At 46.3% G+C, this 15,840-nt stretch overlaps 1 protein-coding gene across 1 annotated transcript; it reads right to left on the bottom strand.

Moving 5' to 3' along the window:
• Positions 1–9,367: 9,367 nt before the first annotated feature.
• On the bottom strand, positions 9,368–14,483 carry LOC139444986 (dual specificity protein phosphatase 7-like). The gene is made up of 3 exons (XM_071226023.1): positions 13,792–14,483; positions 13,072–13,455; positions 9,368–10,244 (listed from the first exon to the last, which is right to left on the bottom strand). The coding sequence occupies exons 1-3, from the start codon at positions 14,180–14,182 to the stop codon at positions 9,916–9,918; spliced, it is 1,104 nt and encodes a 367-aa protein (XP_071082124.1). The 5' UTR covers positions 14,183–14,483; the 3' UTR covers positions 9,368–9,915.
• Between the last annotated feature and the right edge of the window lie 1,357 nt (positions 14,484–15,840).

The following is a 15,840-nucleotide window of genomic DNA, read 5'->3' as shown; positions in this document are numbered from 1 at the left end:
CAGTGATTGACAACATGAGCATCGATCCACGCAATTGGGATCGATGACATGCATCAACCAAGTAAGCGAGCCTGACCACCCGATCGCGTTAGTCGCCTCTTACGACAAGCATAGTCGGCTTTTACGGCAAGCATGAGTTGCTGAAGACCTATTCTACCCCGGATCTTCACGGGCCTCTTAGTCATGGGCTATGAGCTTTGAAACCGAAGTGAGCACAAGCATTGATTCAACACCTGATCATACTGTTATCTTGAACACATGTTTATTTTCTTACAGTGTTTTGCAATATACTTTTTTTTAGATATTTTCGCTCCATGTCCCTGGTATGATACCCAGTGGTGTTGTTAATCATGTCATCTATATTGTTGTAAGAAACATTGGATATTATGCTGTCATTTGTGTTTGAACCATTTATTTCTAATTTCAAAGTTCCTGATATTTCGTTGGACCTCAGACAAAAGAATGCAAGGTGATACAAATATGTAAATCTTGAAAATAATGCGTCTCCATATAAATGAGTTTGTATATATTACAAAGTCATATTTTATTTCAATTTGATGTAACAGAGTTTTTGTATTCTTTGACCTTGACTTCTGGAGTGATCTTCATTGGTAACATCGCCAATGCTGCCTACTTGAAAATTTTGCAAAACCAATTTTCTCCAACTGTACAAGTAATTTGACTAGTCTGCAGCTGCTCGTGGCATGTGGAGTGTGGGTATATTTCCGAACTCTGTACAGTATCAGGATCAAGTGAAAGTCCACTAATCTGGAGTGGTTCACTGCTGTAGGCCTGTGTATAGTGGTTTATTACCTCTTGAAAGGTATTGATGATAGGATAACAGTGGTAGCATTTGAAATCTGGCTTTGATGGTTCCATATTACTTTCAAATGAGAAGAAATCGTATTTTGTAGATTATACGTGAAAAAAGTAATACAACCCTCGTTCAATGTATAATTCGTTCAGTACGTTTTTACGGGTATACCTCTTTCTGTCTGTATAGCTACTTCCTGAGAGCGAATTGTGTTTTCTCACTTCAACATGTATTTTGAATGAGGAGTGTTAATATTCAGAAAAGATATGTTATTATGAGCAATATCATTCTAATTTTCTGTACGGTGATGGTGATGATGATGTCGAGTCGAGTTTAAATGTATATTTTGCTCGATCTTATTGGTAACGTGACTTTTTGGTGACACAGAAATGATAATAATCATTACAGTATACAGTAAAGTATATAATTATTTTAAGTCATGAGTAAGAGGTGAGGTGAGGTGAAATCGCGTCCAAGATTATTGCACTTATATAGCGACGTGCATGTACGTGTGTGTGTTTGTGTGGCTGCTTGTGCTAGTCCGGACTGATGCCGATTTATAGTGCTAGCTCACTGAGATACCATGCCGCAGTTTAACATGAATACCCCACTCAGACACAGTATACTGACTCTAAGCCGACCAGTCCATGTTTTAGCTCCTTAATGCCGAGCGCCAGACAGGGTAACAACAAGTACCATCTTTTAACGTCTTCTGGTATGACGCGGTCGGGGATCGAACCCCGGACCTTCCGCTCTCCGGGCGGACGCTCTACCACTAGACCACGGAGGCGGTCTCATGAGTAAGAAATAGTAAACATTACATATCTGTGGGCCCCCATCGTGTTCAGTTCGCCTGGAGGGTGTAACTCGAATCTGCCGTCCAGTGATTCCATGCTGGGTATATAAGACGTACATGTACGTGTGTGTGGCTGCTTGTACTAGTCCGGACTTGTGCTGGTTTTATAGTGCTAGCTCACTGAGACGACATTCCACTCAGACACAGTGTACTTATGTCGAGCCGAGCAGTCCTTGGTATATCTTTGAACGTCTTTTTTTGTACCAGGCGGCCAGGGGATCGAACCACGGACCTTTCAGCTCTCCGGGCAGACACTCAACCCAGGTGACCGCGGGTGGTGTGTCTCCACGTAAAGACAGACACAGCCGTATGTCGTATCCACAAGTAGGCTGCAGTTAGACTAACATATAGTCTCTGAAATGAACATATACAGAAAAAAACAGTTGTTCAGTTATCTTAATAAAAATCTAATAAAAAGGGAGCCCAGTGATTCTCTTGCAGTAATCTAGACTTGCCAAACATTATAGACTTGCATGGGCTGTAGTTGATATAAATGTATCGGGGTCTGTAAGACAGACTAGGCTGCGGTGTCAGCAATCTGTATAGGGCCTGACACTCGAGCTCGCTGTCCTGAACATAAAACAGACGATGAAAATGGGACAGATGTCACCATAGCAACTGTTGAGGTTAAGGTCATGAAGCAGTGACGATGGTGATGCAGGTCAAGAAGCAGTGACGATGGTGAGGCAGGTTAAGAAGCAGTGACGATGGTGAGGCAGGTCTAGAAGCAGTGACGATGGTGAGGCAGGTCAAGAAGCAGTGACGATGGTGAGGCAGGTCTTGAAGCAGTGACGATGGTGAGGCAGGTTAAGAAGCAGTGACGATGGTGAGGCAGGTCAAGAAGCAGTGACGATTGTAAGACCGGTCATGAAGCAGTGACGATGGTGAGGCAGGTCAAGAAGCAGTGACGATGGTGAGGCAGGTTAAGAAGCAGTGACGATGGTGAGGCAGGTCAAGAATCACTGACGATGGTGAGGCAGGTCAAGAAGCACTGACGATGGTGAGGCAGGTCAAGAAGTAGTGACGATGTTGAGGCAGGTCAAGAAGCACTGACGATGGTGAGGCAGGTCAAGAAGCAGTGACGATGGTGAGACAGGTCAAGAAGCAGTGACGATGGTGAGGCAGGTCAAGAAGCAGTGACGATGGTGAGGCAGGTCAAGAAGTAGTGACAATGGTGAGGCAGGTAGAGAAGCACTGACGATGGTGAGGCAGGTTAAGAAGCAGTGACGATGGTGAGGCAGGTCCAGAAGCAGTGACAATGGTGAGACAGGTCAAGAAGCAGTGACGATGGTGAGGCAGGTCAAGAAGCAGTGACGATGGTGAGGCAGGTCAAGAAGCAGTGACGATGGTGAGGCAGGTCAAGAAGTAGTGACGATGGTGAGGCAGGTAGAGAAGCAGTGACAATGGTGAGGCAGGTAGAGAAGCACTGACGATGGTGAGGCAGGTTAAGAAGCAGTGACGATGGTGAGGCAGGTCCAGAAGCAGTGACAATGGTGAGACAGGTCAAGAAGCAGTGACGATGGTGAGGCAGGTCAAGAAGCAGTGACGATGGTGAGGCAGGTCAAGAAGCAGTGACGATGGTGAGGCAGGTCAAGAAGCAGTGACGATGGTGAGGCAGGTCAAGAAGTAGTGACGATGGTGAGGCAGGTAGAGAAGCAGTGACGATGGTGAGGCAGGTCAAGAAGCAGTGACGATGGTGAGGCAGGTCAGGAAGCGGTTACGATGGTGAGGCAGGTCATGAAGCAATGACGATGGTGAGGCAGGCCAAGAAGTAGTGACGATGGTGAAGCAGGTCAGGAAGCAGTGACGATGGTGAGACAGGTCAAGAAGCAATGACGATGGTGAGGCAGGTCAAAAAGCAGTGAAGACGGTGAGGAAAAAGATATCTGTGGCGTGGTTGTGTGGACGTTTGGTAATCCTATACAATCACACTTTTATTAATCGACTTCCAAACTGAATAAACTACTTCTTAATATGAAGGTAGGAGAGGATTCAGTCGATGTCCGTTTTCCTGCTGTATGCGACAGTGCAGGCCCGAGGCGACAAACAAGAATACACCGTTCAGCAGACGTATCACTGCGGCAGGCTCGAAAATAACGTCTTTGAAGAAACATTAAAGCTATCAACATCAAACCATTGAAAAGACGGTGGAATATTCAATAAATGTGTAGGTGTATGTCACGTGATCCTGTGTGACGGTAAAATAGCAACGCCTTGAAATGACAGCGATACGTTTGCACTGTTATCAAGTCATCTGTACGCTAGCAAACATCTGATCTACTGCCGGGAGCTTTCTCTAAATAGTGTTTCGTAAGCCGTGGCCAGGAGCAGGGGGTTGGTTGGATCTCGGCGTGTCCCCGAAGTGCCTGGTTCGGGTCGTGTACTTTGAACACCGCAGCACGAGCAGATCGCCCACGTTCTGTATGACGTGGGACTTAAATAAAATAAAAGTACTTGACATAGAGGACTGTTGTGATTATTTATAATTTTTAGTTTTCATAGTGGTTGTCATGGATACTTGGTAGCTGTATTTATCCTGTTTACCTTCCACAACATGTGTAAATATGACGTACGCCAAACGTTATGGGTGAACTTTACCCTGACAGAATTACGGCACTGGGGTTGAGGGAGTTTGAAGGTGGTTGATGGAGGTTGAAGGTGGTTGAGGGAAGTTGAGGGAGTTTGAAGGTGGTTGAGGGAGGTTGAAGGTGGTTGTGGAGGTTGGAAGGTTCAGATATAGATCGAGGGAACTTTTTTGACGGAGACATTGTGTGGTACACACACACACGGTCACACACACTCACACACGGTCACACACACGGTCACACTCACACACACACGGTCACACTCACTCACACACGGTCACACACACACACACACACACGGTCACACACATAACTCATTGTTACACACTAGCTATCACACTCTAAAATCGACACGACCTGCTGTAAGACTACGCTCGCCAATAACGCAATACACACACACAGACCACCCCCACCCCCACACCCTCCCCTGGTGGTTGTATCGGCGCCCATTGAGAAAACCAAGGCCAGACAATCATGAAGGGTAACGCTATCTCCATTTCTAAAGAGATTCAACTTCCAAAACACATACGAAAATCAGCAGTGCTTAGCCAAGCATGGCAAGTACAAAAAGACACTATTCATGTTTTCCCATGCACGGAAATATCTCAACACATGGCTATTGTACAATCAGTCGGGCGTGTAAAATCCAGATTTTCTGCGCCTCTACCTATGAAGGCTTCGGGCCAAGCAGCTTCGCAGTTCAATAAAAACGTAGTTTCCGGTGCGCCCATCATATGATCCGGAGAGTACTGAAGTTGAGGCGCTCTGGGTGTTACGGCGGACCGAGTACTACATTCAGCGCGGTACCAACACAAGAATGGCTCAGACATGAATGATTTATTCAATGAGAAATGCCAGGAGAATATGAGTAATGCATTCAATTCAGTGGGACCCAGCAATCAGTATCAATCATTCTGTGAATTCGTGAGAAATGTTTTATCAATCTGCTTAATGGCGTGGCACGGAGCAGTGCGGGAATGCATCTATTGACTAACCATGGTCCGTTTCACTCGGCCCTCCCGCGGGTCACGGCTAAGGTAATAACTGCTATTCATAGATAGTGTTCCTTAATTAGCTTCACTCATTATTGATAGCTGGGTGAATTGGAGTACGTCAGCCTGTTAGTAAGAACTTGCAATATGCGATCAATGTTTTACTAATAACAGTGAACAATTGTACGTTGACATTCCGAGGGACAGCCTCTCCCCACCGACTACACTCCAGCTACAACCCAACTGACTACACTCCAGCTACAACCCCACCGACTACACTCCAGCTACAACCCCACCGACTACACTCCAGCTACAACCCCACCGACTACACTCCAGCTACAACCCCACTGACTACAGTCCAGCTACAACCCCACCGACTACACTCCAGCTACAACCCCACCGACTACACTCCAGCTACAACCCCACTGACTACACTCCACTCACAATCCCACCGACTACACTCCAGCTACAACCCCACCGACTATACTCCACTCACAATCCCACCGACTACACTCCAGCTACAACCCCACTGACTACAGTCCAGCTACAACCCCACCGACTACACTCCAGCTACAACCCCACCGACTACACTCCAGCTACAACCCCACTGACTACACTCCAGCTACAACCCCACCGACTATACTCCACTCACAATCCCACCGACTACACTCCAGCTACAACCCCACCGACTATACTCCACTCACAATCCCACCGACTACACTCCAGCTACAACCCCACCGACTACACTCCAGCTACAACCCCACTGACTACACTCCAGCTACAACCCCACTGACTACACTCCAGCTACATCCCCACCGACTACACTCCAGCTACAACCCCACCGACTACACTCCAGCTACAACCCCACTGACTACACTCCAGCTACAACCCCACCGACTACACTCCAGCTACAACCCCACTGACTACACTCCAGCTACAACCCCACTGACTACACTCCAGCTACATCCCCACCGACTACACTCCAGCTACAACCCCACCGACTACACTCCAGCTACAACCCCACCGACTACACTCCAGCTACAACCCCACCGACTACACTCCAGCTACAACCCCACCGACTACACTCCAGCTACAACCCCACCGACTACACTCCAGCTACAACCCCACTGACTACACTCCAGCTACAACCCCACTGACTACACGTCAACCACAATCCCACTGACTACACTCCAACCACAATCCCACCGACTACACTCCAACCACAACCCCACCGACTACACTCCAGCTACAACCCCACTGACTACACTCCAGCTACAACCCCACCGACTACACTCCAGCTACATCCCCACCGACTACACTCCAGCTACAACCCCACCGACTACACTCCAGCTACAACCCCACGGACTACACTCCAGCTACAACCCCACCGACTACACTCCAGCTACAACCCCACCGACTACACTCCAGCTACAATCCCACGGACTACACTCCAGCTACAACCCCACCGACTACACTCCAGCTACAACCCCACCGACTACACTCCAGCTACAACCCCACTGACTACACTCCAGCTACAACCCCACCGACTACACTCCAGCTACAACCCCACCGACTACACTCCAGCTACAACCTCACTGACTACACTCCAGCTACAACCCCACCGAATACACTCCAGCTACAACCCCACCGAATACACTCCAGCTACAACCCACCGACTAAACTCCAGCTACAACCTCATTGACTACGCTCCAGCTACAACCCCATCGAATACACTCCAGCTACAACCCCACCGAATACACTCCAGCTACAACCCCACCGACTACACTCCAGCTACAACCCCACCGACTACACTCCACTCCCAATCTCACCGCCTATAATCCAACCCTAATCGCACTCACTATTCCCCAACCAAAATCACACCGACTATACTCCAGCTACAACCCCACCGAATACACTCCAGCTACAACCCCACTGACTACACTCCAGCTACAACCCCACCGACTACACTCCAACCACAATCCCACCGACTACACTCCAGCTTCAACCCCACTGACTACACTCCAGCTACAACCCCACTGACTACACTCCAGCTACATCCCCACTGACTACACTCCAGCTACAACCCCACTGACTACACTCCAGCTACATCCCCACCGACTACACTCCAGCTTCAACCCCACTGACTACACTCCAGCTACAACCCCACTGACTACACTCCAGCTTCAACCCCACTGACTACACTCCAGCTACAACCCCACCGACTATACTCCAACCACAACCCACCGACTACACTCCAACCACAATCCCACCGACTACTCTCCAACCACAACCCCACCGACTATACTCGTCACAACCCCACTGACTATACTCCTCTCACAACGCCACCGACCATACACACACACCTCCCTACAATCCCACTTCTGCACTCCACTCACAGTCACATCGACTATACACCAGCCACAAGCCTACCGAAAGATTAGGTCTTCAGCAACCCATGCATGCCGTTAGAGGCGACTAACGGGATCGGGTGGTCAAGCTCGCTGACTTGGTTGATGTGTCATCGTATCCCAATTGCATGGATCGATTGCTCATGATGTCAATCACTGGAGTGTCTCGTCCAGACTCGATTATTACCAGGCCGCTGTCATATAGCTAGAATATTGCCGACTATACTCCAATCACAGCCCCACCGACTATACCCATATAACACTATATATGTGCGAGTACATGTGTATGTATGTATGTATGTATGTATGTATGTATGTATGTGCGAGTACAGGTGTATGTATGTGCGAGTATATGTGTATGTATGTGCGAGTACACGTGTATATATGTGCGAGTACGTGTGTATGTATGTGTGTGTGAGTACATGTGTATGTGTGCGAGTACGTGTGTATGTGTGTGCAAGTATGTGTGTATGTATGTGTGTGCGAGTACGTGTGTATGTGTGTGCAAGTATGTGTGTATGTATGTGTGTGTGAGTACATGTGTATGTGTGCGAGTACGTGTGTATGTGTGTGCAAGTATGTGTGTATGTATGTCTGTGTGAGTACGTGTGTATGTGTGTGCAAGTATGTGTGCAAGTATGTGTGTGTGAGTACATGTGTAGGTATGTGTGAGTACATGTGTATGTGTGTGCAAGTATGTGTGTATGTATGTGTGTGTGAGTACATGTGTAGGTTTTTGTGAGTACGTGTATGTGTGTGCAAGTATGTGTGTATGTATGTGTGTGTGAGTACATGTGTAGGTATGTGTGAGTACATGTGTATGTGTGTGCAAGTGTGTGTGTATGTAAGTGTGTGTGAGTACATGTGTAGGTATGTGTGAGTACATGTGTATGTGTGTGCAAGTGTGTGTGTATGTATGTGTGTGTGAGTACATGTGTAGGTTTGTGTGAGTACATGTGTATGTGTGTGCAAGTGAAGTGAGGTGAAATGGGGTTTAACGACGCGTCCAAAATTATTGCACTTATATAGCGACGTGCATCGAACCCCGGACCTTCCGCTCTCCGGGAGGACGCTCTATCACTAGACCACGCAGGCGGTGTGTGTGCAACTACATGTACATATGTGCGAGTACGTGTGTATGTATGTGTGAGTATTGTGTGCGAGTACATATGTATGTGTGTGCAAGTACGTGTATATATGTGCGAGTATATGTGTATGTATGTGCGAGTACATGTATATGTATGTGAGTAAATGTGTATGTGTGTGCGAGTACATGTGTATGTATGTGTGTACGTGTGTATGTGTGATTACATGTGCATGTATGTGCGAGTACGTGTATACATGTGCGAGTACGTGTGTATGTATGTGAGTACGTGTGTGTGATTACATGTGTTTGTATGTGCGAGTACATGTGTATGTTTGTGTGAGTATGTGTGTGCAGGTGTGTATACATGTGTATGTATGTGTGTGAATACGTGTGTCTTTTTAAGTATCTGTGTGCGAGTACGTGTGTATGTATATCTATACACATGAGTACGGAGTTTGTGTCTGGAAGGTGAGAATTCCTTACTGACATTGAGATGACATGATGATAATGCTGATGATGATGATGATGAAGATGATGATATGGAGAACAACTTCTCACACGCCAACCTTCCCGACCAGCAACAGAGAAGTGTCTCAAGGTATGAGAATGAGAACAAAATCAGGAATTGGAAAACATAGATTTTTGTTTTACTCTGGTGTATAATAAAATATAGTTACAACATTTCTCAAACAACGAGGTATTCGTACGGTGACGATGTGAACAACTTCATGAGACGGGATGAGGAGCACTATGTACAATAATGTGGAGAACCCCTTACTGGGTTGCACCCTGAACAATGTCAGCCCGGCTTGTCCGGGTAATATTATGACTCGTGCACTACTTCACACGATAGTAATAGCTGCCATATTCTTGCACCATACACGTTCTGTAACGTTCATGAAAGACCATCTTAACCCATTCCGGGATTTCCGAGCACTACGCTGCTAACATCACTGCATGTCCACCGCAATCGGAACGCACCGCTCTTTAGGAGCTTCTAACCCCCGCGGCATAAACCGATAGCTTCCGAAAGCTTCTTTTATCAACTTCCGGCTGTCTGTTCTTCTTTCCGGTGGGGCAGCGACGTGTTGACATAGGTATTCCTCAAACTAGTGTGACCATGGGTTGAAGAAACCATCTGACCTAATCCACAAGGTTCCTGGGCAGAACTTGTCAGGATTCGACTTTAGCCAGAGGACTCGTCTCGGGGCTCGACAGGCTCACGGCTTCATCCGTACACTCCTTACAGAACATGCGGTCCTTGGCTTCACACTCAGCACAACCGAACTCCGGCCGCTCAAGGCTCTTTTCAAAGTCCAAGAGCTGTCCCATGAAAGTGAAGTTCGGGGAGATATTTGGTTTGCAGGTCTTCACGTAGTCGTAGGCTTCGTTCAGACTCATGGCCTGGCGAGACATCATGTAGGCTACAGTGACGGTGACCGAGCGGCTGATGCCAGCCAGGCAGTGGACTAGAACACCTTGATGATTCCGTCTTGCCTCATCTGCAAAACATCAAAAACAACAAACGTCAAAAATATGGTGCGGGAAAATGTCAGAAGCTGACGTCAAGCATTGCCAGATAATGTCAGGAAGGAAACCAAAACACGTGATAAGGGGGGAGGGGGGGGCTACACCATACCCCGCCTCAGGCCATCACCGACCCGCCTCACCATGTAACTCTTGCCGTAATTCCTAACCATCGTAGTTCTTATTCCCAAACAATTGCTCGCATTTTTGCCCGACGTAAATAACAAGTAAGCCTGATGAGGGAGATTTTAGGATATTTCCGCACCACAAAATGAGCGGAAATTCTAATGAATATAAATTGCCGGGGATGAATAAAACCTTTTGCCCTTATCGCGGCGGACGGAGTTGGCAGACCTGCCAAAGTTTCATTCAACGCGTCCTGGATCTCAACACCGCAAACACAGATCGGGTTTCCTGCCCTGGCTGATAAAATACCGAATATTTTATCACCTACTTTGACCTTGACATTGTCCTATTTAACAACAACACTAGGCGAAATACTGAAATTTTCCATCCTGATATTTCAAATCCAGGCCAATTTCAAAACAAATTTTATTCCGCCTTCCATGTTTTTAATCCCCGTGTTGTATGTGGCTCAGATCTCGCACAACCACATAACTATTATACTTATAGATGGAGGGTCGTGTGGAAAATCCCTTAAACCGCAAGCCTATGGTGTCTCGGCAATCTGCCCTCAGCCCATACAAACAGGAAACCGCCAATTACGCGCCACCGACCCCCTCCCATCCTGCCAGTCACTGGGGCAAGTCACGTGACATTCCTTCACGTCGGGAGAGAGAGAAGAGGGGAGGGGGGGGAGGCTTCATGGACGAAAATAACGCGGTGTAAACTAGGTCGCAACTGACTGTATAAAACACGGTCCGTTAAAACCCTTACCGCTACAGCTACATTCTGTGTGTTACTTTACATCTGCTGCAGCCGGATATACTCATTTAATACATGGACGCTCTGTGTGACTTCCGGTGACCTTTGTCCACGGAGGGCTTTTAGCCGCTCCGGATATAACCGTGGGGAGAGGTCAGTTGCAGCGTAAGGTCAACACACGCCGGATATTGATCATTTTGAAGTTTATAACAGTTATAAAGTAGAAATGTACATGAGTCAGTCTCATTAAACTGTCGCGTGAGTTCTGTCATCATAATTAGTGAATTAAGGTCTATGAATGATCGGTCAACCAAACTGCTTCACGACAGTAGAGACCTGGCTATTAATGACGCAATGGGTAAACACCACCCTTCAACACACACTATCCCCGCCAACCCACGCAAGACAAGTGCGCTGACCCTATCTGTCTGATGCACCAAGATCATCACGTGATTACATGTAATTCATACAACTTTATCTGTCTATTCGTCGTCTAACCGAAGCATTTACGTCAGGGAAACTAAGTACATACACTGGGCGAGGATCGACCGCACGATGTTTCGAGTTAATGGCGGGTTGCCGGGGTCTGTTGGGACTCTCACTCCGAGTAATTTATTCATTATCGTGCGCTCAATACAGAACACGCTCGGACCGACTGGCGAGAGATCGACCGTGATTTACCGAGATTTTCTCGCCCACACACTGACCGAGCAGAGTTTGAGGCGACAGGATACACACGTCAATCTCCCAAACTTGCTGCAGGGAACACTAGCTGGATGGGTGAGCCAAATTCAATAGCGGTGTGATTAAAGTCATCCAAGTACTCTACCAAGAGATTAAAAGGCGAGTAGTACAGCAGTCAGTTTGTTTACCAAGATTCTGCAATCATATAACCCCCCCCCCCCCCCCCCCCCCCAGGTCAATGTGTCACCCGATAGCCATTCATATAGCGTTTAGTGCAAACGTTTCGTCAAACAAGTCCAATATATAGAATTGATTTTCGTTATTTGTCAGAAATAAACACGATCCCGGTTTTGGATTCACAAATACCGACCTGAGTCTCACCCCCAGTTGTAAACGCGCACGGCTCATATAAGCCTAACTGTGCGACTCTGACGACAAGGCAAGAGTTCGGCAAATGGCTGAAACGCGATAATACCAAGGCTCGCCCTACTTTGTGGGTCCGAAGGTTGCAGCATCGCGAGTCGGGGAGGTTGAATCACACGACAATCACAGAACGACAGACATCATAATCGCTTTCCTTGAATGTCAGTGTGTCATTGAACGCAGGATGGGTTCACGGTTTGCGCGGGAATAAGCCAGCTGTTGGAGCTAATCAATAATTGTAGTCTCATGCCTTCCATTGATGCGACTTAGCACGGGGAACTCGAGCGACATGGTTTGGTTTCCATCTCACGTTATGAGGACATACACAACACGTGACAAACACACACACGCTACAGTGTTGACATGAGTAGATATTTATACACAATATTAACGTTAGGTAAAGAGCTCAATAAATCCAAACAATCCATGTTGATGATGAGACGGTTGTATGTTAGTGAAGCGTGTCTAAGAATTACGGTTGAATGATCTTGTGGGTTTCGACATGATTACAGAGCAAGCGCCGCAGGGGGTCTCGCTCCGCTGTGTGACTCCGGTCAGATAAAACGTCTTTGTGACGTCACAGGAGGATATATTTCATTAAATCTTGATTGTACTTCTATTTATATCCGCTCCCAAAACACAACACTACTTGAGATATTCTCAAGGCACGTACTGGAATATTTAATCCATTATCGACCAAGTGAGCAGAAAGTATACAGAAACTAAATACACTGACAGTCAATCGTGTCTGTTCCATACGAAACATTTCGCCTCAATCATATATGATAATTCATTTCAATCTACACTCACCGATAAATGCAAGAGCTTGTGGGAAGAATGCTGAGAGATTCTGTGACCAGTGATCGCTGATCGGAATCTGCAGGTACTTGAATGAGGTATCGTTTTCAAACATATTTGGCACGTTGGGAGTAACGTTGAGAATGTATGTGATGCCATATTTCTTCAGTTGGTTTATGTCAGAGGAGTTTTTAGCGTTGCCCAGATACAAGTGTGGTAAAACCTGCGCCGGGAAGGGTGACATGTGTGGTGTATTTTCACAGTCACTCTCGCTAGAGGTACCGTACGAGGAGTCTTCGGATATACGCAGATTCCTCAACCCAAGAATCGTGGATTCTGTGTTTTCCTGGGCGGTACAATATTCGGGGAAACGCTCCTCAAACGTTGAAAACCCACCTGAAATACAGGACAATAAATAAAACCATGCCATCGATATGAAAACGCCGTTCAAGTACATTTCATTGTCAAATATACATAGATTCCACAGAATGGAAACGTGACCCAGCCATGTGTTAACGTACAATAGGCATGGCTGTTTATGTTATGCGATTGTAGTAAATATCACGCAGCACAATCACAACCCGATACACCACGATCAATAACCGAGAAACACGTGCGGTCTGTGTGACAGTTCGTACATGTCAATATTTACACCAAAACAACGGAATATCTTGAAGCATCATCAATGACAAACCAGAACCGACTCTTCGCGGTTGTAAAAAAATCACTTACCGAGTAAAAACGAAGCTCGGCAGCCATCTTGCCGCAACTTCTTAACCAGAAGGTTGATTGTACTGGAAGGGTTAGCATTGAGATCCGTTGAACACTCGTCGTACAAAACAATCAGATGAGTTTTACAACACTTATTAAACCGTTCTTTGGCTTCGTTTTTCTGAATGACTGTCGCAATCTGTAGCGTTCCCTTCTTGAGTCGCTTGAACATTAGACTGGGCAGGGTGACATTGATGGACCCCGCTACGTGCGATCGAATGTAGTCAGCTTGACACCGGCAATCTAAGAGCAACACTTTCTCCCCGTTTCTCATCTCATCGCATAGAATCTCCGGACTACAGAAGTCACCGATGTCACTGCTCATGCTGGTGAACACTTCCAGGCAAGGCATCAGAGCTGAGTAGAGTACCTATATAATCCGCTTCCCAAGGGAAACTAAGCCGTGGACGAGCGAGAGGAATCCACGCGAATAACGCTGTGATTGAGAGAATCACACACAAAACAATCGGTGTTTGTTTACAGTATCCTTCACGGCATATATCCCGGCCTACTGTCACTTCGTTTGTATACAAGCGAAGCTGTCTTCCCTAACGTTAGATTTAGCTTCAGTTCGTTCTACATACAACCTATCTTCCTAGCGGCCGATCTGCCTTCTCAGTACAGGCTCGCTGTCTTCAATTTATGCTGAGCTCTCACGCTCAGAGAAGTAAACAATAATTCATCTCCTTCCACCTCGACCAATCACAATACAGCATCGGGCTCCAATCAGCACACAAGCCCCGCCCCCCTAGGCGACCGTATATGGCGATCATTATGAATTTGTCCTCCGTTGGGTGCTATTTTTAGATCTCATGCGGTCATTGCACAACGTACTATGTTTAGAGACACCGAATACCGACGTCACTTCCGTTTTGGCACAGCGCCAAATGTGTCGACCTTTGTGAATGATACGGCAAGCATTGAGAGGTAGATTCATTCAGCGCGGCGGCGAGAAACCACAGCCTGACCTTATTTCACTGAGCTCTGTGTTCGTCTTTCTGTAAAAAACGTTTTAGGGACGATTCGCTTTTTCATAACACCCACTCTTCTCACAGCAATCGGTCGCCTAGCGAAAGGCATGTCACGAGTGTATGTGTGATTAAGAACGCGTAGTCGGAATATTCTTATTCACACTTATATAAATGGAATCCTTTTCATAATCTCTCAAGTGGTATTTCACGGACATAATGTCAGCGCTTGAACAACAAAATGTGGAAGGAAAATTTAGCCATTTATAATCAACGAAACGGAATACTAGAATGTGCGTTATAGGAATGTGAGACAAACTACTAGTGATGATACGATGACGGCACCCCGACAGGGTATATTTTTCCATGACGTTCTGCTAAATATAATCTCCTCGCATGGCTGCTATCTGTTTCTCTAGGCGTACTGTTATAGGTACTTCGTACCACACAACATGGACAGGACACAATGAAGAGGCACATTTAGAAGATGAATAACGTACGGGTTTCGTTTCTTACGTCAGAGGATTGAATATCGGTTTTGATACCAGGAATTATTATGTACGATTTTACACAAAACAAAGTCATATCTAATTTAATATCGGATATGATAACAGGAAATAATACAACTCATGATTTTGCACACAAAAACATAATTTTAATACAGACGTTTTCTGTTTATCTATATTCAATGTCTCCTGTTGTGTATCTATTTCTTGTTAGTTGAAATATATCTACATAGATTTAATCCACGACACGGTACTGTCTGTGTTATAACCGCCTTCACGTACACAACATGGTACTGTCTATGTTATAACCGTCTTCACGTACATAACACGATACTGTCTGTGTTATAACCGTCTTCATGTACACAACACGATACTATCTGTGTTATAACCGTCTTCATGTACACAACACGATACTGTCTGTGTTATAACCGTCTTCATGTACACAACACGATACTGTCTGTGTTATAACCGTCTTCACGTACACACCAGGATACTATGTGTGTTATAACCGTCTTCACGTACACAACACGATACTG

The sequence above is a fragment of the Haliotis cracherodii genome, unplaced genomic scaffold (assembly GCF_022045235.1).
Source record: "Haliotis cracherodii isolate W230 unplaced genomic scaffold, xgHalCrac1.p SCAF_6, whole genome shotgun sequence".
Taxonomy (NCBI): Eukaryota; Metazoa; Mollusca; class Gastropoda; order Lepetellida; family Haliotidae; genus Haliotis; species Haliotis cracherodii.
This window is presented reverse-complemented; position numbering and strand designations above follow the sequence as displayed.

Coding starts and splice junctions, on each gene's coding strand:
- LOC139444986 (XM_071226023.1), bottom strand. CDS start 14,182: ATGCCTTGCCTGGAAGTGTTCACCAGCATGAGCAGTGACATCGGTGAC. Junction 13,456..13,791: donor CCGAGCTTCGTTTTTACTCG/GTAAGTGATTTT, acceptor CCTGTATTTCAG/GTGGGTTTTCAACGTTTGAG. Junction 10,245..13,071: donor ACAAGCTCTTGCATTTATCG/GTGAGTGTAGAT, acceptor GATGTTTTGCAG/ATGAGGCAAGACGGAATCAT.